This window comes from Melospiza melodia, chromosome 30, assembly GCF_035770615.1.
Source record: "Melospiza melodia melodia isolate bMelMel2 chromosome 30, bMelMel2.pri, whole genome shotgun sequence".
NCBI classification, from domain to species: domain Eukaryota; kingdom Metazoa; phylum Chordata; class Aves; order Passeriformes; family Passerellidae; genus Melospiza; species Melospiza melodia.
Genome location: NC_086223.1, coordinates 923860 through 950525, shown reverse-complemented (window position 1 = coordinate 950525; position 26666 = coordinate 923860). Strand labels below are relative to the sequence as shown.

General features: G+C 54.4%; 2 protein-coding genes across 2 annotated transcripts; one reads left to right on the top strand and one right to left on the bottom strand.

Annotated features, from left to right (window-relative positions):
• Positions 1 to 5403: 5403 nt before the first annotated feature.
• LOC134430783 (uncharacterized) lies at positions 5404 to 6526 on the bottom strand. Its single transcript, XM_063178666.1, has 3 exons — positions 6054 to 6526; positions 5677 to 5919; positions 5404 to 5575 (listed from the first exon to the last, which is right to left on the bottom strand). Exons 1-3 carry the CDS (start codon positions 6524 to 6526, stop codon positions 5404 to 5406), a joined length of 888 nt encoding a protein of 295 aa, XP_063034736.1.
• SPOP (speckle type BTB/POZ protein) lies at positions 5920 to 24967 on the top strand. Its single transcript, XM_063179034.1, has 10 exons — positions 5920 to 6134; positions 11389 to 11518; positions 12776 to 12897; positions 14123 to 14274; positions 14403 to 14530; positions 16631 to 16808; positions 18294 to 18349; positions 19117 to 19239; positions 21655 to 21797; positions 23830 to 24967. Exons 2-10 carry the CDS (start codon positions 11441 to 11443, stop codon positions 23972 to 23974), a joined length of 1125 nt encoding a protein of 374 aa, XP_063035104.1. The 5' UTR covers positions 5920 to 6134; positions 11389 to 11440; the 3' UTR covers positions 23975 to 24967.
• Positions 24968 to 26666: the final 1699 nt, after the last annotated feature.

Below are 26666 nucleotides of genomic sequence, written 5' to 3'. Positions count from 1 at the left end.
GTCCCAATTCCAGCCACTCCAGCCGCAGTTACCGGCAGGGGGAACTCTGCTTTAACCATTCCCAACCAACGCCGGGAGAAACCCAGCCAAAAACCAGCAAGAAGCGGCTCCGGTGCCACCCCTGCTCCAGCCGCGCGGCTGGAGCCAAACCCAGCTGCAAATCCGGATTTATTTTTCCCCCATTTTCATTGTGTTTAATCCGGCAGAGCCCCCTGGGGCCGGGCTGGGAGCTGAAATCCTGCCCTGAAATCCAGAAATCCGCTGGAATTCTGCTTTGGGGAAGGATCATTCCCACTGGAATTCTGCTTTGGGGATCATTCCCGCTGGAATTCTGTCCGGGGGACCATTCCCACTGGAATTCTGCAGGGGGACTGTTCTCTCTGGAATTCTGCTTTGGGGATCATTCCTGCTGGAATTCTGCCTGGGAAAGGACCATTCCCACTGGAATTCTGCTTTGGGGATCATTCCCACTGGAATTCTGTCCAGGGATCGTTCCTGCTGGAATTCTGCCTGGGGAAGGACCATTCCCGCTGGGATCATTCCCTCTGGAATTGTCCTGGGAAGGGGAGCTGGGACCGAGGAGCTGAGCCCGGCTCCCGCAGGGGGAATTTGGCAGCTCCGCTCCCTCTCCTTTCATCCCCGCTGCTCCTCCTGCAGCTCCAGCAGCTCCAGCAGCAGATGGCTGAGAAAAAAAACAAACAAACAAACAAACAAAAAACCCCCAAATGTTTGGAGAGGGAAGTGGAGGGGACTGAAATTTTGGATGTTTTGTAGGGAGGGAGATAATCCTGTAAGTGATGATTTTCTGGTCGCAGGAGAGTAAAGGTGGGTAAGGAATTGTTGTTATTCCCTTGGGATCTTGGTGTTCCTTTGAAACACCTCGAGGATGCTTTGGGGACAGCAAGGAAAGGTTTCCAGGCCGGTGAATGATTTGATGGTTTAATGATTTGCTTCCCTGCAGGTTTAGTTTAATTGTCCCCACACTGAATCAAATATTGGGATTTTCCCTTCATAAACTCCCAGTCTGGAGCCCCCGGGAGGGACCTGGAGGCAGCCCTGGGGCAGGAGCAGAGGCCTCTCCCCGTGGGCAGCACAAACCTCTGCTCCGAATATCCCAAACCCTGAATATTCCAAGGCCATAAACCCCTCGTTGGGTAATTTGTTTTGTGGTGAGCGTGGCTGGGAAAACAAAATCCTGGAGTGGTTTGGTTGGGAGGGAGCTGGGCCGGAGGCTGTGCTCCCCGAGGATGAGCTCCTGTTGGAGGGGGAAAACTGCCTGGGGATGGATTTGGGGACAGCACTGTGGGCCCCCCATCCTGCAGGTGCTGAGGTTTGGGGAGGGGGAACAATCCCACAGCAGGATCAGGTTTTAATGAGTGTGGGATCAAAAGCAGCCTGGAAAACAAGAGCAGCCTCATCAGGAGCCGCCGCTAACGAGCACCAAAGCCCGCTCAGGGCTGGGGGAGCTGCTCGCTCACCGTTGTCAATTTGAGGGCTCCGTTCCTCCTCTCCTCCAAAATCAGCTTTGATGCCTCTCCAATCCAGGTAAAAATAGCAACCCAGCAGATTCCCTGCGAGCGAAACCTCCAGGGCAGGGTTTGTTTTAAGCGGTGTTTGTTTTCTCCCAAACAAAAGTGGCTTTTAATCATAGCAGCCAGGACTGAGGGGAGGCTTTCTGGTGGTGCTTGGGAAGGAAATCTGGGTGGGAAATGTTCAGAGCAGGGAGCTGGGGATGGTTGGAGAGGGAGCTGCCCCTGCAGAGCAGCAGGAATTCCCCCATGGAAGGGCTGGGTTGGTCCCTGTGGGTCTCAATCCCTATGTCTCAATTTGGGGTTTTTGTGCCTCCATCAGACAATTCCAGAGTGGGTTTGGGATGGAAGGACCCCAAAGCTCATCCAGATCCATCCAGGGCCACCTCCCTCTGTCCCAGGTGCTCCAAACCTTGTCCAGCCTGGCCTGGGACACTGCCAGGGATCCAGGGGCAGCCACAGCTGCTCTGGGACTTCCATCCCAGCCCCTCCCTGCCTGCCAGGGAAGGAAAATCCACCTGAAGGAAAATCCTGCACCCCTCTGGATCCCTGCCTCGAACCTGGAAGGAGCCAATTCCCCCATTCCTGTCTACACATACAAAAAAACATCAATATTTGATGTATTTCTGTAAGAGACACCGATATTTTATTTACACACGAAAATAACTGTTTAGCCTCTCTCTGCCTGAGAATCTGTGGAAGTTGGGGATATTTCCCTTCCCCTCCTGCCCTGTGGATCCACAGGGAAGGGAAGCCGGCCCTGCTGGGCTCAGGTTTTGTGTTCCACTCTCAATCCCACCCTGAGAAGAACGGCCGCAGTAAACGCAAATTTAAAAACCCCAACACCCAGGCTCTCCGTTCCCCTTCCCGGGAGGATGCTCAGCCCTCCACGGTTCAGGGACTGCCGGATCCAGCAGCCCTGCCTGTCCCCGGCCCCCGAGCGTCCCCTGGGGCTCGCTGAGGTGACAGAGCCGGGGCTGCTGTGACAGCACAAACCTCCAGAGGGGCTGGGGGCGAGCCGGAGATCTGCGAGGGGTGGAAACACCCCGGCACCAGCGGGAGAGAGCGGATCCTTAATTGGCTGTTACCGAAAAAATGACCATTTCACATCGAAACCGTGGCAGCCCGCGGTGCAATAAAATAAACGATGTGGTATGCACATTATTTATGATTTAAACCGCACACACAGAGCAAGCACGGCCCCGGAGCTGGCCGAGGTTCCGAGGCAATCTGCGGCTCCTGGTGCTGTCCAGATGGGAAATGGGCGCCACAGGTGCCCCTGGCACGGGCGGAGGGAGCAGCACCTCGCACCGGCTCCGCGAGTGCTGCACAAATTAAAGCCTCATTAAGTCTCCCCCGCGACTGAGCCGGGCTTTGTTTGTTTGGGTTCGTAAGAGAGCTGGCAAATGCAGGAAATAATGAAATAACTGCGTTTCCATCGTCTCCTGATAGGGGAGTTTAATTAGTGCTGCATTCTCAATAGCTCTGGTCCCGCCGTGCCGCAGATCCTCGCTGGATAAGGGGATAATGATTGGAATCCTGTCCTGCAGGCTGGGCTGCTCCGCTTCATCACTGGCAGCTCAGCCTCTCCCTAATTGCATTTCTGGAGTTTTAGTAAATTGAAAGGGAAAACGCAGGAACAAAATAATTAAACCCGAAGAGGAAGTGAATATTAAAAAGCAGCAGCTAGTTAAAATTCTCGCACGCAGCTCCTGTCAGAGCCGTCGGTTTAATCAGCTTCCCGTGGAAATCAAAGTGAGAGGGTGACACCTCCAGAGCCGGGGGTGCTGCAGCGCTTGGTGTCCCTTGTCACAGGGAAATGCCACCTGCCTGCTGCCATCCAGGTGGGAATTGTCCCTGGAGTGGGAATTCAGAGCTCTCCCACACACCACAGTCCCCATCCCAATAGCCAAGGCTCAGGCACCTGGAATTGTTTATTTATCACAGAATCATGTCCCAGGCATGAAGAAATGACAACAATTCTCTTCTCCCAGCCACCAAGGGGGACAGAGCCGAGCCCAAATAACTTTAGCAAAGGGAGGAGGGGTGAAATTCCACCTCCGTTTCCACAGGTGCCCAATTTAAATTTTCACTTCCTGGGAACAAGAGAATTTTGATCAGGAGAACCTGAAAAGGAACTTGAATTCCCCACTGCAGAGTGACACTTGGCCAGTGCTGGATTAAAGAAGAATTTCTGTTTGTTCTGGTTGCAGAGAGGCTGCCGGGGAGGAGGGGGGGATCTCTTTGTTGTCTGTGAAACTGGTGCTGTAATTTCCTCGGCTGCTCCAGCTCTGAGAGGAGAAACACATCGCTAAAAACCCGCAGCTTAGGTGGGAATAGAAACGGGAATGGGAGAGGGGTGAAGGGCGGTTTCCAGGAGAAGCGTGCGGCCAGCACGGGAACGCAAACACCAGCCCTGCGCCTCACAGAGCCATTCCTTCATCAGCAGCATCACCTGCTGCTCTGTCACCACGGGCAGCACTTGGGGACATGGAGGAATGCAGCAGGATCCCAGGATTGCCCTGAGGAGGATTCGCTTGCCAAGAAAACCTGGGACACTGCAGAGAATATTCCCAATAATCCATGACCAGCTGTGGCAGCCCCTGGCCCAGAGCAGCATTTCTCACCTTGGGGAAAGAGAGAGAAGACAAAAATATTTTGCATTTCCCATTTCAATAAGTGTGGCTGTGCTGTGGAACCTGGATGTTTCAGTTCTTGGGGTGCTTTGTGTGTATTGGAATGAATTTACCCTGGGGCTGGAAGTGAGGAGGGGAAAGCTGCTCTGGATAAGCTTCTCACAAACGTCCAGGTAATTAAGGACTGGTAACAATGACATCTTTGCTTCACTGGTTACAAATCACTATAAAGTAGCAGAGAATAAGCCATACCAATGAATTAATTGCTTCCTTTGCTTAAAATGTATAAATAAGTTGAAAAGTTTTGTATCAGTGTGGGTGTGGAGCAACTTTGTCAGCCACACATGAGCCTGGGCCAAGAAGGCGGCAAGGCCTGACTCGATAACACTGAAAAACGGGTGGAGTCTTGTTTTTCACGATGTTTTTGGAGAATTTTGGTAACACTTCCTCACAGAACTGTGAGGGGACATAGCACCCGTCATTCCCTCAGGCAGACAGGCCCTCATGGAGCTGTGAGAGAAGGAAAGATGGTTCCTGCCATTCCTTTGGGCAGACAGGCCCTCGTGGAGCCGTGAGGGGAGATGGCTTCCACCATTCCCTTGGGCAAGCATCCCCTCATGGAGTTGTGAGGGAAGGAGAGATGGTTCCCGCCATTCCCTCAGGCAGGTGTCCCCTCATGGAGCCATGAGGGAAGGAAAGATGGTTCCCGCCATTCCCTCAGGCAGGTGTCCCCTCATGGAGCCATGAGGGAAGGAAAGATGGTTCCCACCATTCCCTCAGACAGGTGTTCCCTCTTGAAGCCATGAGGGGAGATGGCTCCCGCCATTCCCTAGGCAGGTGTCCCCTCATGGAGCCATGAGGGAAGGAAAGATGGTTCCCACCATTCCCTGAGGCAGGTGTTCCCTCATGGAGCCATGAGGGAAGGAAAGATGGTTCCCGCCATTCCCTCAGGCAGGTGTCCCCTCATGGAGCCATGAGGGAAGGAAAGATGGTTCCCACCATTCCCTCAGGCAGGTGTTCCCTCATGGAGCCATGAGGGGAGGTGGCTTCTGCCATTCCCTTGGGCAGGTGTCCCCTCATGGAGCTGTGAGGGAAGGAGATGGTTCCCGCCATTCCCTGAGGCAGGTGTCCCCTCATGGAGCTGTGAGGGAAGGAGAGATGGCTCCCTCCATCCCCTGAGGCAGGTGTCTCCTCACGAAGCCGTGAGGAAAAGGGCGATGGCACGCCCAGAAACCTCCCTAGGGACAGCGGAAAGGCGGTGCCGCCTGCGGGGGCCGTATGTGGCGGACATGTGGGTAGCGAGAGCGCCGCCCGCGCCGACCCCGCGGTGGAACGGCACTGCGACAGCAGCAGCCGGTGCCGAACGGGAACAGCGGAGACAGCGAGGCACAGGGCGCTCGCTGCGCGGCGCTGCCAGACGAGCATTCATCAGGGGGTAGCAGAGGGGCAGGGCCGGCGGGGCACGCCTGCCACAAAGTGATCTGTGCGTGAAAGCGCAGGAGGGACGGGACCTGCCACAAAGAGGGGTCTGCACAGAGCGCACGCGCAGGAGCCGGCCCGGCCGCGCGTGCTCGCGGCGGGGGGAGCGGTCTCGCGCGACGGGCGCACGGCTATAAAAGGCGGTGGGCGTGGCCGGCGGCGTCAGTCCCGCAGTGCGCGTGCGCGGCCGTGAGGGGAGCGCTGGGCACCGCCATATCCCGGCCCCCCCCGCCGCCCCGGCATCGCGCGCATGCGCGCTGAGCTGCTGCGGGCACCTGCGCAATAGTGATCCCCGGGTCGCGCTCGGCGGAGACCGGCCCGGGAGGACATGCTGCCAAATAGTGATCCCTAGCTGCTGGTGGTCTCCTGAGGGGGCTGCGGGGTCCGGGGCCGTCCCCACACACCGCACCTGCCCGGGCACCGCTCCCCGCCTCCCTCCGGCCTCCCAGCAGCGCCGCACCGCCGGCGGGGCCGCTCCTCGGGCCGCGAGGTGAGAGCGGAGGGGAAGGAGTTGTGAGGGGGGGGGGGCAGCGCAGGGCCTGAGGGACGAGGCGGGGGGGGCGGCGGGGAAAAGTTGGGGAAAAACCTGGAGCGGGGATTCCTGGAGATCGCCAGGCTGGGGCACAGGGGCTGTGGGGAGCCCGGAGCCGGCTGAGGGAGCACGAGTGGGAAAGAGCGGAGCGGGCCGGAGTGGGAGCGCTGCGATGGAGGAGCGGCAGCATCAGCGCTCAGGGGTGACAGGTTGTGGCCTGGCCCCGGTGTGAGCCCATCCCCGGGGCAGGAGCCGAGCTGCGAGCGCTGGGAATGCGAGCCGGGATCGCGGCTCTGCTCCCCAGGCGAGCGTCGGGCCTGTGGTGCTGTTTGGAGGAAATGGTGCATCATCCTGCAGTGTGGAAAGGGAAATAATTCCCCTTGCCGGGGAGCTGGGGCCATCCTGGAGCATCGCCCGCGTTCCTGGTGTTCCAAAGGGAGAGCAGAGCGCCTGGAGTGGGAGAGGGGATTGTCTGGGTCTGACAGGAGTTCTTGGAGGGGCAGGGACAGCTCAGGTGTGATGAGATCTGCTGTCAGCTCTCTCCAGCTCAGCATGGCTGAATGTGTTCGTGTTGTGGTTCTACAGCATCGTCCTGACATAAGGAAAAGAAACACTTTCCCCTCGTTTCCTCTTTTTTCCACTTCGCCTTTGGAGTTCTAAGTGGTGGCTTGTTGTGAAGCCCTGTGAGAGTCTGAAGAATGACACTTTATAAAACAGGACTCTAAGCCCTGAATCACTTCAGTAGAACATCCACCCGATTTCTCCTTCAGTGACATTTTCCAACCAGCTGCCCACAACGACCCGGTGTCATTTTCTCCCTTGTTTTGTTGCAACCTGAAGCAAAAACAGATTGGGTTTTTTCCTCTTTTTGTTACTTTGTTACGGGTGGGGTTGAGCTCAGGACAGCCCAGCAGCAGAATGCCCCGAGGCTGTCGTCCTGTCCCTCCATCAGCAGGGGACAGTGGCACGGAATGGAAACTGCTGCCACGTTTGACAGCCTGATTCTCTGGAGTGGAGTCCCTGTTATAAAACCGCCCCTTTTCTCCCCCAAAACCCCGGGGGTTCGGGCACAAACACAGGTCAGGGAGGGGGGTTAAAGTGAGGGCATCACTGCCGGCCCAGCCCACACTGAAGTGCTTTAAACCCCGTGATTTTTGTGCCATCCTGGCTCCAGTTTCCTGCTGGTTTCCTGTGGAGGGGGCACCAGTGCTGCCCGTGTCCCTGCTCAGTGTTAAACCAGTTACCTGAGCAGCTCCTGGCCCAGTTCGCCCCGGGGTTAATCTGGGAGTGCCCTGAGCCTCTCCTGGGTGGGATTGTTGTGACTGGTGCATGCCAGCTTCAGTCCTGGCAGTGCCCAGCGGGGTTTGCTGCCCACCCTGCCCACCTGGGACACCGGCACCGTGCCATGCCAGGGTTATCCTGCAGGGTGCTGCTGCTCCCCGAGCTGCTGGGGGAGCTCTGCCGGGAATTGCAGGGGGTTCTGTGGGATCCCTGCTGCCCAGCCAGCCCTGCTGGAGGGTTATGTAAGATCCCTCTGGTTCCTCTGCCTCGCTCCGCTGGGGTTTGCTGCTCACGGCACAGACCTGTGGGGAGATGGAGAAAGCCCAAGATAAACAAACAGGGACGGCCAAATCCCTTTTAAAGGTTTTGCTGCTCCTCCATTCTCGGTCCAGGAGCTGCTGCTGGCAGTCTGGGCTTGCAGTTGGGAGCCCTGGGGTGGAAACGTGTGGCCAGGTCCAGAAACACCTGATGGGGCAGGAAGGGTGAGGTGTTTGTACCCCCGAGGAGGCGCGGGAGCTGCTGGGGTTCAGAGATACCTGGAAATAGATTGGATTGTTTTGTTGTTGTTTTGTGTTTTTAAATGTCCCTGCAGTGCTTGCTGTGGGAGGAAGGAGCCGAGTGGTAATTGAGTGTTGAGCTCTTCTCTCTGCTGAGCAGGGACGGGACACGGGGCTGTGTCAGGAGGGATTTGGGGGGATTGTGGGGATTTAGGGTGGATTTGAGGGAAAAGCTCTTCCCCCAGAGGGTGGTGAGGCACCAGAGCAGCGCCCAGGGAATGAGCACATTCCCAAGGCTGCCCTGGGATGGGGTTTTGGGGTGTCCTGTGCAGGGCCAGGAGCTGTGGGTGCTCCCTGTGGGTTTTGTGCTGTTGCAAAGAGGTTCTGGAAGTCTCTGTGCTGAGGAGGAGGAGCAGGGACGAGCTGCAGCTGGGGGGCTGCCGTTGTTTTGGGGTTTTCCCTCCACGTTTTTAGGGCTGGAAGGGCACCAAAGCACCGGCTGTGGCCAGTGCCTGGGAATTCTGGGGAATCCTAGGAATTCCTGCGTGTCCTGGGAGGGAATTCTCTGGCTGCAGGCTGGGCTTGCACTGCTGTGATCGAGGTGTCGCTGGCCTCACAGCTCCGGGCAGTTTCAGACATCTGTGGAGTTTATAAAGTTTATTTTTAGGCATCTGTGGAGTTCACAAAGTCAGGATCGTGGCAGGGATTAAACATTCCCATCTGGAAGGTGCTGCTTTGGCCATGCATGCAGCAGAACCCAGGAGGATCTGCTGATTTTGGACAAAATAGAGCTGAAATTTTCATATTAGGGCCTCAGCTCAGCTTTTCTCAGCTCTGTTACAGATCCTCATGGGAAGTTCTGGTTTAGGATTTGGAAATGGCTTTGGGCACAAACATAAGGTTTAAGTTGTGCGTTTGAGCCTGGGTCTGGTGCCACACTAAGGCTTTGAAAATTGATCCAACCTGTGATAACAGAAATCATTTCCCAGCAGCAGAGAGAGGCCTTGTGCACACCTGGGACAGAATTAAACACAGCAGAAGCCCAGAGGTTAATGTGAAAATGGGCCGGTTTTGGAGATCAGGGGTCTTGTGGGGTCAGTAACGTTGGTGAGAATACTCTGGGGTGCTCAGGGTATGAACATTGAATTTGATGGCATTCAGGGACATCTTGGGTGCTGCCATGCAGAGACTTTTCACCAGGCGAAGTCCCTGTCTGGGATTTTGGGTCCCTGGAGGGGACAGCCCCCAGTGTCCCAGCAGGGCACAGCTGGCACTGCCCCCATGCTGGCACCAGCCTGGCAGGGCCAGCAGAGCTCTGCCCTTCCATTCCCTGCCCTTTTCCCTTTTTCCTGTTCCAAAGCCGAGCCTTTGAAGGGAGCAGGGAGTGAAGGAGCTTTTCCTGCCTCATCCCTGTTTTCCTGCTCCATGATCCCTCTCCCTGAGCTGTTCCTGAGCACTCTTTGGTGCTTTGCTGGCCCCAGGAGCAGCCCTGCAGCTTTTGAACCCCTCAATTAAAAATTCCTTTCCTTTTTCCTTTTTCCTTTTTCCTTTCCTTTCCTTTCCTTTCCATGAATAAACCTGGCTGGAAGTGGAAATTCCCAGGAATTTCTGCTGTCTTTCTTAGGAGGGAGCTGGTTTATCCTGAGAGGCAGAAAATTACCAGTTTTTGGGACAAAATTCCGGTGATTCTGGAGTCTGTTCCGGGTTGTTTGCTGGGTCTCTGTGCCCACCTGTGGCAGGTGAGGTCTCAGGGTTTCCCTGCTGAAGGCAGAGCGGAGCTGTGGAGCCCGGAGGGGGTTTTGGCAGGACAAGGTGACAAGGGAACGTTTCCTGTGCTCCCCAGGTGCTCTGGCTCTGCCCTGGATCCAATGTCTCCATCTGGAAGTGCTTGGGAGTGGGTGAGAACTGCTCTGCTCTGAGCTGTGATTTCAGCTCCGTCCCGAGCCAGGAGTTTGTTATTTATAGCCCAGGAGTAGCAAACTCTCACTGTACACAGGGGGCCATAAAATAATATTTTCTGTTTGCTTTCCTGTGGTTTGATATTTCTGCCTGTGCCTGACGTGTTTCCCTGCCTCTCCTGAGCCCTGATATCTGAATTATTTCCCAAATATTTCCCTCAAAGCTCTGTGCCTGCCGTGCTTTTCCATCCAGCTGCAGTGCAGAGGTGCCAGCAGTGCTGGGAAGGGGACACCTGGTGACACCTGAAGTGACACCTGAAGTGTCCTGAGCAGGCAAACCCAGCCAATGGAGAATTCCATTGTGGCTGGAGGTTTCATTCCCACCTTCTGCCCATGGAATCACTGTTTCAGGGCATTCCAAAGTTATTTCAGGGCATTCCAAAGTTATTTTAAGTCGATTTTATATCTCTCTTTTTTAATCCATCTTTTTAACTCTTCTTTAATAGAGTTTTTATTTTCAAAGATCAGAATACCTTGTGTGGCAACGAGTAAAGAGGTGTTAGTTACAAACTAAACCACTGACATTTCCTGCAGTTTTAACCACAAAATCCAGTTTCATGGCTGCTCTCATGGTTGATTTGTTCATTGCCTGCATTTCCTCCTGCTGAAGCCTTTCCATCCCTGACCATCTTGTGGCTCAGCGTGCAGACAGGTGGCCAATCCCAAAATCCTGCCTGCCTTCCCTGGCTGCTGCTGCTGCTGCAGGGATCCATGGCCCCGTCGTGTGTGAGGGGCTGCGGGACACAAAGCCGTGAGCAGAAGGCTCAGCCAGGCTCTGCCCTGTGCCAAACCCTCATCCTGGCCTCCAGGCTGCCCTTTGGGCTGCTTTGTGTTTGCTGCAAACGTTTCCATGCAACCTGCCAGTGCAACAGCACGTTTTGGGGGGTGTATGGAGAGGGGAGAGAAATTTGTGTGCTGGGAGATTGAACCGCTCGAGTTTAGTTTGATCTGTCCTCAGTTCTGATGGCGGATGTCTCTCTGTGCTCCCAGGTGCAGCTGAGCCCCCATTTCTGTGCTGGTTGCTGATTTTGGTGTTCCTCTATCTCCCAGGTGAAGTTCAGCCCCATTCCCATGCTGCTTGCTGATTTCTGTGTTTCTTTCCTTTGCCCCCCAGGTGAAGTTCAGCCCCATTGCCATGCTGGTTTAGGTGTTCCTCTCCCCCAGGTGCAGCTGAGCTCCATTTCAGTGCTGGTTGCTGATTTTGGTGGTTTCTCTCTCTCAGGTGAAGTCCAGCCCCATTCCCACACTGATTTTGTTGTTCCTCTTCCCAGGTGCAGCTTACCCCCCATTCCCATGCTGATTTTGGTGTTCCTCTCTCCCCCAGGTGCAGCTGAGCTCCGTTCCCGTGCTGATTTTGGTGGTTTCTCTCCCCCAGCTGAATTTCAGCCCCATTCCCACACTGATTTTGTTGTTTCTCTCCCCCAGCTGAATTTCAGCCCCATTCCCACGCTGATTTTGTTGTTCCTCTCCCCCCAGGTGCAGCTGAGCTCCGTTCCTGTGCCTGTCCCTGCCCGATTCCAAGCTGGCGATGTCCAGGGTGCCGAGTCCCCCCCCTCCGGCAGAGATGTCCAGCGGGCCTGTGGCCGAGAGCTGGTGCTACACACAGGTCAGCTGGCACGGGCTCTGGGGGGCTGTGGGGCCTGCAGGTACACACAGGGAGTTACACACAGGGAGGTACACACAGGGAGGTACACGCTGCAGGTACACACAGGGAGTTACACACTGCAGGTACACACAGGGAGTTACACACAGGGAGGTACACACAGGGAGTTACACACTGCAGGTACACACAGGGAGTTACACACAGGGAGGTACACACTGCAGGTACACACAGGGAGTTACACACTGCAGGTACACACAGGGCATTTACACACTGCAGTTACACACTGCAGGTACACACAGGGAGTTACACACTGCAGTTACACACAGGGAATTACACACTGCAGGTACACACAGGGAGTTACACACTGCAATTACACACAGGGCAATTACATACTGCAGGTGCACACAGGGAGGTACACATTGCAGTTACACACAGGGAGGTACACATTGCAGTTACACACAGGGAGGTACACGCTGCAGGTACACACAGGGAGTTACACACTGCAGGTACACACAGGGAGTTACACACTGCAGGTACACACAGGGCATTTACACCGGGGGAGTTACATACTGCATTTACACACAGAGCATTTACTCAGGGGAGTAACACATTGCAGTTACAGGGCATTTACACTCTGCAGTTACACACAAGAATCACACACTGCAGTTACACACAGAGTATTTACATGGGGGACTTACACACTGAAGTTACACTCATCAATTACACACAGCAGTTCCACACAGCAATCACACTGCAGTTACACACTCTAGTTACACACAGCAGTTCCACACAGCAATCACACTCTGCAGTTACACACTCTGGTTACACACAGCAGTTCCACACAGCAATCACACTCTGCAGTTACACACTCTAGTTACACACAGCAGTTCCATACAGCAATCACTCTGCAGTTACACACTCTAGTTACACACAGCAGTTGCACACTGCAGCTAGACACAGAGCAATCACAGCAGTTGCACAGCAGTTGCACCAGCCCCACACTGCAATTGTCACACAGAGCAATCGCAGCAGTTGCACAGCAGTTCCACCAGCCCCACACTGCAGCTGTCACACAGGAACAGCCGATGCTCCCCGTGCCCTGCAGGAGCCCCTGGAGCCATTCCCACAATTCCAGGTCCCCCACCAGGAGCCCCTGGAGCCATTCCCACAATTCCAGGTCCCCCACCCCGAGCTGTGCTGCTGCTCTTTGTCCCTGGGGATGGGCAGGGCTGACCCAAGGCTCCTGTTGTCTCCATGCAGATCAAGGTGGTGAAGTTCTCCTACATGTGGACCATCAACAACTTCAGCTTCTGCCGGGAGGAGATGGGGGAGGTCATCAAGAGCTCGACCTTTTCCTCTGGAGCCAACGACAAACTCAAGTGGTGAGGCCATGGAGAGGGGCTCACCTCAGCTGGGCTTTGGGGAATCCATGGGAACATCATTACCCTGATGAGAGCCCCGATGGCTCAGCGGTGCTTGCACACAAACCAACATTTACCCTCAAACAGATTTCTGTGCTGAGCCCAGGTGAGGCTGGGAGGGTGCACAGCCCAGATCACCCTCCCAGTTCCAGCCCCTCATACTCCATGGGGTTCCAAAGTGAATTTTTCCTGCTGTGAATTCCCTTTCTGTGAGTGGCAGCTTTTGTGGCCGTGGAGGACACAGGGATGAGGCAAGTGCCAATGTCCTCTCACTGCTGCTGCCTCTTCAGGGTGACCTCATTTGGAGCCTTTCCCTTTCCTCTAAACCTTCCTTATCTTCCCTGAGGCCTCAATCATTTCCAGTAACTGAGAGTGGACTTTGCTCGGAGCCTGTGTCTGCTCTGAGCCGTGTGCTGGTGCATCCATGGGCTCTGACTCCTGGTTTTACCCTGCTGTGGAGTGCTTCACAATTTCCCTTTTCAGCCCCACTGGTGGGAAGCAGCCCCTGGATGAATTGTATCCATGGGATACAGTGTGAGCTCCCTCCTTCGGGTGGCAGAGCTGTGCTTTCCTTGGCCTGCCTTTGTTCCTGTCACCTTTGTCCCCTGTGCTCTCAGCCCTCCCTGGAACATCTGGATCTGTGGATTCGGTCCCTGTGTGTGGGAGCTGTTCATTATCTCTCTGCTTTTTGTTCTTGGTGGATTCTGTGTCATGTTTCAGGTCATGGAAGAGCCTCTTCCTGCCTTTTCTTCACACAGGAGGAGTTTTTCCTTTTAACCCTGGTATTTTTTTTTGTTGAAGAACCACCAGCCTTCCAGAAATCCCTTGTTCCTTGCAGTTGCCTCCTGTGGCATTTTATCAACCATTTCTCTGTATTTGTTGCACTTCCTCCAGCCCATTGCCTCCATTTTATTTATTTCACTTTCCTTTTGTGAGGATTGGTATCCAAGGGACTTCTCAGTGATTCCAGCCCTTCTCCTGCTCTTTTCCCTCTGGATTTTGTGGGCTGCCCATAATTCCTGGGTGTTTATCTCAGGGTGGGGGCTCAGCTGTACCCCAGCTCTGCTCCTTTCAGCCCCCGCGCTCCCCCGGGGCCCTTGTTTGCTGTGCAAATGTGCAAATCCCACAGTGCCCTTCCTTTGGAGGCATCCCTGCCCTGCTGCCATTCCCACTCCCCCTTTTGCAGGTGTTTACGTGTGAACCCCAAGGGCCTGGACGAGGAGAGCAAGGATTACCTGTCCCTGTACCTGCTGCTGGTGAGCTGCCCCAAGAGCGAGGTCAGGGCCAAGTTCAAATTCTCCATCCTCAACGCCAAGGGAGAGGAGACCAAGGCCATGGGTGAGTGGGATCCCCTGTGGGGCAGGGAAACCCTCCTGGGGTGGGTGAGACCCCTCCTGGGCCGAGCTGGGCCAGGGTTTGGGCTTTGCTGTGCCCCTGGCCCAGGTTAAGCCAGGCCTGTCCCACAGAGAGCCAGCGCGCCTATCGCTTCGTGCAAGGCAAGGACTGGGGCTTCAAGAAGTTCATCAGGAGAGATTTCCTGCTGGACGAGGCCAACGGGCTCCTGCCAGATGACAAACTGACCCTGTTCTGTGAGGTGAGCCCTGCTCCAGCCCCACACAGCTCCCCAGGCCCACAGGGCTCCCCCAGCCCTGCTCCAGCCCCACAGAGCTCCCCCAGCCCCACAGAGCTCCCCCAGCCCCACACAGCTCCCCAGCCCCACAGGGCTCCCCCAGCCCTGCTCCAGCCCCACAGGGCTCCCCCAGCCCTGCTCCAGCCCCACAGAGCTCCCCCAGCCCCACAGAGCTCCCCCAGCCCCACACAGCTCCCCCAGCCCTGCTCCAGCCCCACAGAGCTCCCCCAGCCCCACACAGGTCCCCAGCCCAGGCAGGGCTGCCCTCACCCCCTCTCCCAGGTCAGGTCACTGCTGCCTCTTCTGTCCCTGGCATTCTCTGCTCTGGCTGGGCCTTTTCCCCCTCCTGGCTCATCCCTCTGCTCCCTGCTCAGCTTTTCCCTGGAATGATGGTGGGAACTGGGCAGGTTTGGGGATCATTTCCTGGTGCTTTGGTGTTGCCATCCCTCTGTTTGTGCTCCTTGATTTGGGGTTTGCTTGGGATAATCACAGCCTGGATCTGCACTGGGAACTGCCCTGCTCAATAAAAGAGAGCTCCTCTTTATTTCCTTCAATGTGTCTGCACAGACAGCAAGGAGAAAAATGTGAGAAAAGGGGATTTTGCAGTAATCACCATTTTCTGGTCGTGGTGTTTGTGTTTTTCTACAGCACCATTATTATTTCACTTGTGCTATTCCAGGCGAAGATGCAGCCAGTTATTTCCAAACCCAGAGATTTAAGTTGAAAAACCTTAATGAGCAAATAGAAACTCTAATTTAGTGTCTTCAGAGCTTCTCTGCCTCGCTCCCATTGTCTTTTTAACTGCAAACCCCCTCCTGGAGCTGGTATTTTTTTTACCAGAAGAGAGCAGAACAAGTTGTTCTCTCCTTGCATCTCCTGCACTTTTTTTTCTGGGAGTCTTTTTCTTTTGCTGTGTTTTCTTTTCAGGAATAAAAGAAGGGCTTCAAAGTCCTTTGACAGCTGGGATTTTTGGGAGGGTTTTGGTTTGTTTTTGGGGTGGGTTTTTTTTTTCATGTTTTGGCCATCATAATCATGCACATGTTTAAATGAGCAAACATCTCAAGGATGTTTGATCAGCAGCAGAAATTCCTGGGGATGGAGGGAGCCTTTCCTTGAGCACAAAATGGGAGGAGAAAGGAGAGTCTGGCATGGCAGAAACAAATCCTTACCTAGTTTGGCATCCAAGGCTGGATCCTTTTCCTTTTTCCTTTCTCCTTTTCCTTTTTCCTTTCTCCTTTTTCCTTTCTCCTTTTTCCTTTCTCCTTTTTCCTTTTCCTTTTCCTTTTCCTTTTCCTTTTCCTTTTCCTTTTCCTTTTCCTTTTCCTTTCCTTCACTTCCTGCTTCCCTGGCTGTCCTTGCTCTCCCTTGGTCCTGACCAGAACTGGAATTTACCTTGGGCTGGACGCCAAACCCAGGGAATGGCCTCACCTCTGCTTCCCCTCATCATTCCTGATTGCAGCAGGGCACAATTAATCAGAGCTTTGCTAATTGGCCTCTGCTGCAGCTGTGATTTACCTGGGTTTAACCAGGGGGCCCTTCTGGAGGTTCCTCACCTCGGAGCAGGGATTGGGAATTGCCTCCTCCACATCTCCCTCCCTGTCTGCATAACCTAGAGTGGAGTTTCATTGTGTTGGGGAATATTTAACTCTCCAGAAGGAGAAGCAGGAGGGCACAGAGGGGTCAGCCCTGCCCTGTGGGTCCATGCTGGCTCTGGGAGCTCTGTGTGTCCCTCGCCTCCCCTGGAGTGGTGGCTGTTGCATTATTGATTGGGGAGGTTTCACGAGGATGGAAGGAGAAACTGGGTCAGGTGTGGTGTGTGGAAAAAATCAGGAAAGAGCAGAAATCTGGTTCCACTTCCTTCAGAAACCTCCTCACGGATTGCATGGCCGTGCTGTCAGTGTGGGGCTGGGAGGGAAATCTGTATTTGGGGTTTGGGATGGACGCCCCGGTGCAGGGGTCTCTGCAGAGGATCCTTTAAGAGTAGGGAGACTTTAACCCCACGGTGCACAGTGAGGGCTGTGGGTGTGCCCTGGCAGCAGGGCAGTGCAGTGTCCCTGTCCCCAGGTGAGCGTGGTGCAGGACTCGGTGAACATCTCGGGCCAGAACACCATGAACATGGTCAAGGTGCCCGAGTGCCGCCTGGCCGACGAGCTGGGCGGGCTCTGGGAGAACTCGCGCTTCACCGACTGCTGCCTCTGCGTGGCCGGCCAGGAGTTCAAGGGCCACAAAGCCATCCTGGCAGGTGGGGCTGCCCGGGGCTCCGAGGGGATCGGGGAGTGGCTTGGCATGGGAGGGAGTGGTTTGGGGTGGAGGGAATGGTTTGGGGTGGGAGGGAATGGTTTGGGATGGGAGGGAATGGGGTAGGAGTGGTTTGGGATGGAGGGAGTGGTTTGGGATGGAGGGAATGGTTTGGGATGGAGGGAATGGTTTGGGATGGGAGGGAATGGGGGAGTGGTTTGGGATGGAGGGAATGGTTTGGGATGGGAGGGAATGGTTTGGGATGAATGAAATGGTTTGGGATGGGAGGGAATGGTTTGGGATGGGAGGAATGGGGGAGTGGTTTGGGATGGAGGGAATGGTTTGGGATGGGAGGGAATGGTTTGGGATGAATGAAATGGTTTGGGATGGGAGGGAATGGTTTGGGATGGGAGGAATGGGGGAGTGGTTTGGGATGGAGGGAATGGGGGGGAGTGGTTTAGGATGGGGGGAGTGGTTTAGGATGGAGGGAGTGATTTGGGATGGAGGGAGTGATTTGGGATAGAGAGAATAGGGGGAGTGGTTTGGGATGGAGGGAATGGTTTGGGATGGAGACAATGAGGAGAAGTGGTTTGGGATGGAGGGAATGGTTTGGGATGGAGGGAATGGTTTGGGATGGAGGGAATGGTTTGGAATGGGAGGAATGGGGTGGGAGTGGTTTGGGATGGAGGGAATGGGGGGAGTGGTTTGGGATGAATGAAATGGTTTGGGATGGAGGAAATGGTTTGGGATGGGAGGGAATGGTTTGGGATGGGAGGAATGGGGGAGTGGTTTGGGATGGAGGGAATGTGAGGGAATGGTTTGGGATGGAGGGAATGGGGGGGGAGTGGTTTAGGATGGAGGGAGTGATTTGGGATGGAGAGAATGGGGGGAGTGGTTTGGGATGGAGGGAATGGTTTGGGATGGGGGGAATGGTTTGGGATGGGAGGAATGGGGAGAATGGTTTGGGATGGAGGGAGTAGGGGGACTGGTTTGGGATGGAGGGAGTGATTTGGAATGGAGGGAATGGTTTGGGATGGAGAGAGTGGGGAAGTAGTTTGGGATGGGGGGAATGGGAGGGAATGGTTTGAGATGGAGGGAATGGTTTGGGATGGGGGAATGGGAGGGAATGGTTTAGGATGGAGGGAATGGGGGTGTGGGGGGAATGGGGGAGGAGTGGTTTGCGATGGAGGGATTGATTTGGGATGGAGACAATGGTTTGGGATGGAGGCAATGGAAGGAATGGTTTGGGATGGAGGGAATGGGGGGATGGAGTGAGCTCCGAGCTCATCCACGGCAGGGACACCTTCCACAGTCCCAGGGTGCTCCCAGCCCCATCCAGCCTGGCCTGGGCCACTTCCAGAGATCCAGGGGCAGGCAGAGCTGCTCTGGGAATGCCATTACCCTGGGCAGTGCCTGGTGGGAAGTGCTGCAGCAGCTGCCAGCCCTTCCCAGGGGTTGCAGCATTCCCAGCGTGTCCCGTTCCCCACAGCGCGCTCCCCGGTGTTCAGCGCCATGTTCGAGCACGAGATGGAGGAGAGCAAAAAGGTGAGAGCAGGGCAGGGACACCCAGCAGGGAAAGGTCCTGCAGGGGAGGGACACCCAGCAGGGAAAGGTCCTGCAGGGCAGGGACACCCAGCAGGGAAAGGTCCTGCTCAGATGAGGGACACCCCAGGAGGGAAAGGTCCTGCTCAGGTGATCCCTGCTGGGATCCCCCTCTGGCACCTGCAGCTGCCTCTCTCACACAGAGGAGCAGGGAAAGAGGGGTCTGGGATCAGCTGTCCCTTTGTTCCCTTGGGAAGGAGGCTGGGGGGGCCCAGGGAGAAGTGGAGACTGTGGGATACAGCTTGGAGTTGTTCTTACTCCATCCACATATTTCCTTTTCCTCTCTTCATTTTTCCCCCTTCATTTCCCCCTCCATTTCCCCCCCTCCATTTCCCCCCTTCCTTTTTCCCCCCTTCCTTTTTCCCCCCTTCCTTTTTCCCCCCTTCCTTTTTCCCCCCTTCCTTTTTCCCCCCTTCCTTTTCCCCCCTTCCTTTTCCCCCCTTCCTTTTCCCCCCTTCCTTTTCCCCCCTTCCTTTTTCCCCCTTCCTTTTCCCCCCTTCCTTTTTCCCCCCTTCCTTTTTCCCCCCTTCCTTTTTCCCCCCTCCTTTTCCCCCCCTTTCCTTTTCCCCCTCCTTTTCCCCCTTTTCCCCCCTGCTCTCTCAAGTTCAGCTCCTTGTAACCCCTTTCCCTCTGGCCCTGGAGGGTTCTGGGGCAGGAGCAGCCCTGGAGCCCCTTGGCAGACCCCAAAAGGTTCCATTTTCCCCTTGCAGAACCGGGTTGAGATCAACGACGTGGAGCCCGAGGTGTTTAAGGAGATGATGTGTTTCATCTACACTGGGAAGGCCCCAAACCTGGACAAGATGGCTGATGATCTGCTGGCAGCTGCAGACAAGGTAAATTCAGGATTTATGGGTGCTGGGGGAGCTGGAATGCCATGGGATTGCCTTTCCTTGGAATTGAGGCTTCCAGGGAAACCTGGGAACACCCCTGCACCAGCAGAGAGCACACCTGGAGCTGCACAGGCCCATCAGGGATTTCTGTCCCCACTGCTCATTTTTGTGCATTTTTGAAGCTTCCAGAGGAAGCTCTGCTGCAGATCTCCCCATTAAACAATCAGGAATTTTTGCTCTACTGCTCATTTTTAAGGATTTTTTGGAGCTCCCAGAAGAGCCTGTTCAGCATGATCCGAGCTGGGCTGAGGAGACAATTACAGAGCAGACCCAGGGATGTTTTTCCATGTGGTTATTCCCAAATCCTCGGAGCAGTGCAGAGTCTGGACAAACAGTTCTCCTCCTGCCCTGCCTCCTGTCAGCCCCGAGGCTCTGGAAACCCAGGAGTGGGAAATGCTGTTGGTTTTCCTGCTGCAGTGCCAGTCCCTGCTGCTCCTGGGAGCTGCTGCAATTCTCTGGGGCTCTGCTGGAATTCCCTGGGGCTCTTCCCCTCCCCTTTGCAGCCCCAGAGATGGGAATGAGAGCTCTGTAAACCCCTGAAAATCCATAATTTACAGGCCAAACCATTCCCTTTTTCTTCTTTTTTTTCCTTAGAAGTGACTCAGTGTTAGGGAAGGATCCAATCTGGAGCCTGAATCCTGGAATTTTCCCTCCTCCTGAAATCCTGGGGTTCTTCCTTGCTCCTGAAATCCTGGGGTTCTTCCTTGCTCCTGAAATCCTGGAGTTTTTCCTGTTCCTGAAATCCTGGGGTTCTTCCTTGCCCCTGAAATCCTGGGGTTTTTCCTGTTCCTGAAATCCTGAGGTTTTTCCTTGCTCCTGAAATCCTGAGATTCTGCCCTGCTCCTGAAATCCTGCGGTTTTTCCTGTTCCTGAAATCCTGAGATTTTTCCTCTTCCTGAAATCCTGCGGTTTTTCCTGTTCCTGAAATCCTGAGATTTTGTCCTGCTCCTGAAATCCTGGGGTTCTCCCTGCTCCTGGAATTCTGGGATTCTCCTGGTCTGGGGGTGCTTTGTGCCCCTTTGTGTCCCTGAGCTCCATCCCAGGCTGGATCAGAGGGAAAAGCTCCATTCCAGCTGGGATTGAGGTGGGAATCAGAGCCAGGAGATTCCACACAGCCATCCCCACATTTATCCAAGGTATTGACTGGAGGAGCAGCACTTAGGGCAGGGAGAGCTTTAATTCTGACTTTGCTGCCTTTTAACACAGCTTTGCTTTCCCTTTCCAGCTCATTGTGTGCCTTAAAAGCAGGAATAAAAAACTCCTCCATGAAAACACATAAAGCATCCAATATTTACCCCGGGGACTGAAGCAGCTCCCTCAGAGCTCTGCTGTCTCTCAGGAAAAAGCTGTAATTAGCCCAAAACCAGCCAAAATTCAACACCAGGAGCTCCCAGTGCAGGAGGCTGGGGGGAGTTGAGGTGGAATTAAAAAAGGAGGAAGGGGAAATGTTGCTGCTGAGAGCCCACAGTGGCCACTGGGGGCCAACAATGTAATTAAACATGAGTTATTTGTAGCAAAAATGAAACTAAAAAGTGGCTACATGGAGGAGAATGTTCCATCTGCAGCAGGAGAGTGCCCAGCTTTATTTGTTACATTTGGAGGCTCTGACAGGCAATTATCCAAACTCATGGCTGGCCCCATAAACTGCTTTATTTATTGAGACAGATTAGCAAAGAAATTTGATTTGCCCTCTCAATTTGCCTGAGAAAACTCCGAGTGCTCTGCCTCTGTTATCAGCCAGGCTTGAGGGAAAATGGGGTTCATGAGCTGGAATTCTGCATTTCAATCCAATCCTGGCAGGGGGAGGTTTCAGTCAGAACCCCAAATCAATTCATCAATAATCCAATTTATAGTGATGGGGCTGATCCCATGGCACAGATCCCACAGGTGGATCCCAGCTCAGGGCACAGAACATTCCTGGGTGGAAACCTGGGGTGGAGGAGCACAGCTTGAGGCTTCCCAGCCCTGAGGTGTTCCCTGCTGGAATTCCATGGGTTTGTGCCCTGGAGAGGCTGAAGGTGATGTGTGAGGGTCCCTGGGCAGAATCCAGGTGTAATTCCAGGTGTAATTCCATGGTTTTTATCTCAGTATGCTCTGGAGAGGCTGAAGGTGATGTGTGAGGGTCCCTGGGCAGAATCCAGGTGTAATTCCAGGTGTAATTCCATGGTTTATCCCCAGTATGCCCTGGAGAGGCTGAAGGTGATGTGTGAGGGTTTTTGGGCAGAATCCAGGGGTAATTCCAGGTGTAATTCCATGGTTTATCCCCAGTATGCCCTGGAGAGGCTGAAAGTGATGTGTGAGGGTTTCTGGGCAGTACCCAGGGTTAATTTTGGGTGTAATTCCATGGTTTATCCCCAGTATGCCCTGGAGAGGCTGAAGGTGATGTGTGAGGATGCTCTCTGCAGTAACCTGTCTGTGGAGAACGCAGCTGAGATCCTGATCCTGGCTGACCTGCACAGCGCAGACCAGCTCAAAACCCAGGCCGTGGACTTCATTAATTAGTGAGTAATTGCTCCAGGATGGACAAACTCTTCCCTTCCCCCTTTCCCTTTTCCCCCTTTCCCTTTTCCCCTTTCCCTTTTTCCCTTTCCCTTTTCCCCGTTTCCCTTTTCCCTTTTCCCTTTTCCCTTTTCCCTTTCCCTTTTCCCCCTTCCCTTTTCCCTTTCCCTTTTCCCCTTTCCCTTTCCCTTTTTTCCCCTTTCCCTTTTTTCCCCTTTCCCTTTTTTCCCCTTTCCCTTTTTTCCCCTTTCCCTTTTTTCCCCTTTCCCTTTTCCCCTTTCCCTTTTCCCCTTTCCCTTTTCCCCTTTCCCTTTTCCCCTTTCCCTTTTCCCCTTTCCCTTTTCCCCTTCCCTTTCCCCTTCCCTTTTCCCTTTTCCCTTTTCCCTTTTCCCTTTTCCCTTTTCCCTTTTCCCTTTTCCCTTTTCCCTTTTCCCTTTTCCCTTTTCCCTTTTCCCTTTTCCCTTTTCCCTTTTCCCTTTCCCTTTCCCTTTCCCTTTCCCTTTCCCTTTCCCTTTCCCTTTCCCTTTTCCCCCTTTCCCTTTTCCCCTTCCCTTTCCCCTTCCCTTTCCCCCTTCCCTTTCCCCTTTCCTCTCCCACTGCTCACTCCACACAAACCAAGGCTGTGCTCCCTCCCACCCCCAAGATTCCAGGATTTGTTTTTAGCCGTTCCTCTCCTGCACTGGCCCATGCAGGGAAGGTTTTTGAGTTCCCTCCCTGTGATCCATGGTTTATCCAGCATTCCACTCATGGAATTGCTCCAAACCCAGGCCAGCCTTGGGTTGACCAGAGTGGGAACAGCCTGGGAGCTGCTCTGGAGCTTGCTGGGATCAGGCAGGGCAGGATCAGGGAGTTCTGGTCCTGGAATAGCCCTGGCTGGGAGCAGCCATCCCTGCCCATGGAGCTGGATGAGCTTTAAGGTCCTTCCACCCCAAAGCATTCCATGATTTGATGCTGAGGGATTGATTCCAGCTCTCAATCCAGCAGCAGATGGAAAATCCCTGCCAAGCTTTAATAAATGGAACATTTCTGTCACTCGGTGCACTCCTTCAGTGCTTTTTATATCGATTTCAACCATTCCTGTGCCCAGAGCTGGGCTTGGGATGAGCTCTGTGTTCTGCCATCCCACCTGGAGTCTGCTGCAGCTTCTCCTCCTGAGCTCCAGGCCTGAAATGGGGCCAGACCCCTCAGACACCTGAGAGAGCCCAGGAGGAGGAACCCCCGAGTTCCTCAGGGCCCTGGCAAGAGCCCGGGGGGCTGCTCCTGTTATCCTGGTCCCTAATCCCAGTTTGCTCCCAGTTATCCTGGTCCCTAATCCCAGTTTGTTCCCTGTTATCCTGGTCCCTAATCCCAGTTTGTTCCCTGTTATTCCAGTCCCTGATCCTGCTCTGCTTCTGGTTATCCCAGTCCCTCACCCCAGTCCCCATTCCCAGTTATCCCATTCCCAATTATCCCAGTCCCCATTCCCAGTTACCCCAGTCCCCATTCCCAGTTTGCTCTCAGTTATCCAGTCCCTCATCCTGGTTACCCCAATCCCTCACTCAGGTTACCCCAGTCCCATTCCCAGTTACCCCAGTCGCATTCCCAGTTACCCCAGTCCCCATTCCCAGTTACCCCAGTCCCCATTCCCAGTTACCCCAGTCCCATTCCCAGTTACCCCAGTCCCTCACCCCAATTACCCCAGTCCCATTCCCAGTTTGCTCCCAGTTACCCCAGTCCCCATTCCCAGTTTGCTCCCAGTTATCCAGTCCCTCATCCTGGTTACCCCAATCCCTCACTCAGGTTACCCCAGTCCCATTCCCAGTTACCCCAGTCCCATTCCCAGTTACCCCAGTCCCATTCCCAGTTGGCTTCCAGTTACCCCAGTCCCCATTCCCAGTTTATTCCCAGTTTGCTCCCAGTTACCCCAGTCCCCATTCCCAGTTCGCTCCCAGTTACCCCAGTCCCTCTCCCCGATTACCCCAGTCCCCATTCCCAGTTTATTCCCAGTTTGCTCCCAGTCACCCAGCGGCTCCGGCCGCCCTGTGTGTGTTGCAGCCACGCCTCGGACGTGATGGAGACGTCGGGCTGGAAGTCCATGGTGGTGTCCCACCCCCACCTGGTGGCCGAGGCCTACCGCTCGCTGGCCTCGGCGCAGTGCCCGTTCCTGGGCCCGCCCCGCAAGCGGCTGAAGCAATCCTAAAGCCGCGCACCCTCATCCCGAGCTTTTCTGGAAGCGGCCCCAGCTGCTGCTGCCGCTGCTGCCCAGCCCTTGACCACCGGGGAGCCGGCGAGGCCCGCGGAGCTTGGACTCTGTTGTTGGGGGGAAGAGGCTGCTCCGTGCGACATCCAGACTTTGTCCAACAGCACCGAGAAACTTTGGGAAAAGGGGGGAGGGTGGGCTCTGGGGCTGTTCCTGCGATTCCCTGTGTCTGTGTGTTCCCTTGCACCCGCCTGAGGCCCTCCAGGATGCGGCCGTGCCCCCGGGAGCCCGGCCCGGGGCTCTGCGCGTGTGGGATGCCCGGGGCAGAGAGTGGAGGCACGAGTTCCACCGAGCTTTTGGGGACGAACCTCCAGGAGGATTCACGGCAAACGTTCCCCCAGTCCTGGCACGAGTCCCACCGAGCTTTGGGGAGGGACCTCCAGGAGGATTCACGGCAAACGTTCCCCCAGTCCTGGCGGCCGAGCTGAGCTGAGCTGGACGTGCGCGTGCCCCGCTGCCCTCGGCCAGGAGATGAATTTGCTGTTTTAGCACTTGTGTGTCCACTGCAAACAGAACAAACGGTTCCAAAGCCCCTTTTTGTATGAAATGTCAGCTCGGAGCGCGAGGGGCGGTGAAGGCTGTGCTGGGAGAGGACTGCAGACCCCTCGAGCCGAGAGCAGCGCCGACGGTTTCTGTTTCAAACATGGTGGGAAATGCTCTGGGCGTTTCCCCTGCTTTATTTCCCCTTTCCTCCCTCTTTTTTTAACGAAAGAAAAACCCCAAACCCCCCCAGGATGAATTTCACTCTTGCTGACGGCCGCGTGCCACGTCCCTGAGTTGCTCCGTGATTCTTACACTGTTTGTACCTGGTCTGGCTGTCTGGGGCCAGCCCTGTCCCTTTCTATTTAGTCACTTCTTACAGCAGAGATGTTTCAATAGCTGGGAACTCTTTTTGTTTTTCTTTTGGAAAATATAAATAATTCCTATTTTGTACCCTGTGGTATCTCTGGCCTTTTCTTTCTGTTGTTATTTTTTAATTCTGTTCCATTTTTAAGCCTCCTTCTCCTCACTCAGACGTGTCCTGCTGGTGCCCTGAGATTCCTGGAAGCCAGGGGAGGTTTTTAGGAACGTTGCACAGGGAATTTCAATACAAACCTGTTGTTTCTCCTTGCAGATGAGACAAAAATTCCAGAGTTTTTAATGATTCCTGCAGGATTCCAGCCCTGGGTCCTTCCCTTCACCTGCACCTGGTGGGAGGTGAGGAGGGAGAGCAGGACAATCCTGATGGGATCCAGGATGGCTGGGACCAGGGAACGTTGGGGTGAGCCCCAAATCTCCTGGCAGCAGTTCCAGAGGGATCTGAGCCAGGGGATGGATCCCAGGGAATGGATCAGGGATCTCCTGTCCTGGATTTTCCATCCCTGGAGGAAGGAAGGAGAATTCCTCTCCCTCCTTTTTCCACCCCCAGGGGCTTCAGGGAATATTTAACAATCAGCATCCAAAGCTGGGAATTCCACAGGCACAGGGAATATTTAACAATCAGCATCCAAAGCTGGGAATTCCACAGGCACAGGGAATATTTAACAATCAGCTTTCCAGAGCTGGGAATTCTACAGGGAATATTTAACAATCAGCATCCAAAGCTGGGAATTCCACAGGCACAGGGAATATTTAACAATCAGCTTTCCAGAGCTGGGAATTCCACAGGGAATATTTAACAATCAGCATTCCAGGGCTGGGAATTCTACAGTGAATATTTAACAATCAGCATCCAAAGCTGGGAATTCCACAGGCACAGGGAATATTTAACAATCAGCATTCCAGAGCTGGGAATTCCACAGGGAATATTTAACAATCAGCATTCCAGAGCTGGGAATTCCTCAGGGATTATTTAACAATCAGCATTCCAGAGCTGGGAATTCCTCAGGGATTATTTAACAATCAGCATTCCAGGGCTGGGAATTCCACAGGGAATATTTAACAATCAGCTTTCTAAGGCTGGTAATTCCTCAAGCACAGGGAATTTTTACCCGCAGCTTTTCAGAGGAGCCACACTGAGCCTGGACCTCGTGCTGCTGCTTTGAATTCCTGCTCTTCCCTTTGCTCAGGGATCAGACAGGGACCTCTCATTCCCCTGGGCCAGCTTTGATGTTCCTCCTCCTCCTCCTCCTTGTTCTCCCCTGGATCCCTGGAGCAGCTCCAGAGATCCCTGAATCCCCAGGAATGGATCCCCGAATCCCCCAGGAATTAATCCCCGAATCCCCCAGGAATTAATCCCCAAATCCCCCAGGAATTAATCCCTCAATGCCCCATGAATGGATCCCTGAATCCCCCAGGAATGGATCCCTGAATCCCCCAGGAATTGATCCCTCAATGCCCCAGGAATTAATCCCCAAATCCCCCAGGAATTGATCCCTCAGTGCCCCAGGAATGGATCCCTGAATCCCCCAGGAATGGATCCCTGAATCCCCCAGGAATTGATCCCTCAATGCCCCAGGAATTAATCCCCAAATCCCCCAGGAATTGATCCCTCAGTGCCCCAGGAATTAATCCCCAAATCCCCCAGGAATGGATCCCTGAATCCCCCAGGAATTGATCCCCAAATCCACCAGGAATTAATCCCTGAATCTCCCAGGAATTAATCCCTGAATCAACCTGGAATGGATCCCTGAATCTCTCAGGAATTAATCCC

Excerpts from the sequence above, each read along its gene's own strand:
- LOC134430783 (XM_063178666.1), bottom strand. The coding sequence starts at position 6,526 with ATGATGCACCATTTCCTCCAAACAGCACCACAGGCCCGACGCTCGCCT. Across the intron at positions 5,920-6,053 it reads GGGGAGCGGTGCCCGGGCAG|GTGCCCGCAGCAGCTCAGCG; the intron begins GTGCGGTGTGTG and ends ACTATTGCGCAG. Across the intron at positions 5,576-5,676 it reads CAGACCCCTCTTTGTGGCAG|CGCCGCGCAGCGAGCGCCCT; the intron begins GTCCCGTCCCTC and ends CTCGTCTGGCAG.
- SPOP (XM_063179034.1), top strand. The coding sequence starts at position 11,441 with ATGTCCAGGGTGCCGAGTCCCCCCCCTCCGGCAGAGATGTCCAGCGGG. Across the intron at positions 12,898-14,122 it reads GCCAACGACAAACTCAAGTG|GTGTTTACGTGTGAACCCCA; the intron begins GTGAGGCCATGG and ends CCCCTTTTGCAG. Across the intron at positions 14,531-16,630 it reads AACTGACCCTGTTCTGTGAG|GTGAGCGTGGTGCAGGACTC; the intron begins GTGAGCCCTGCT and ends CCCTGTCCCCAG.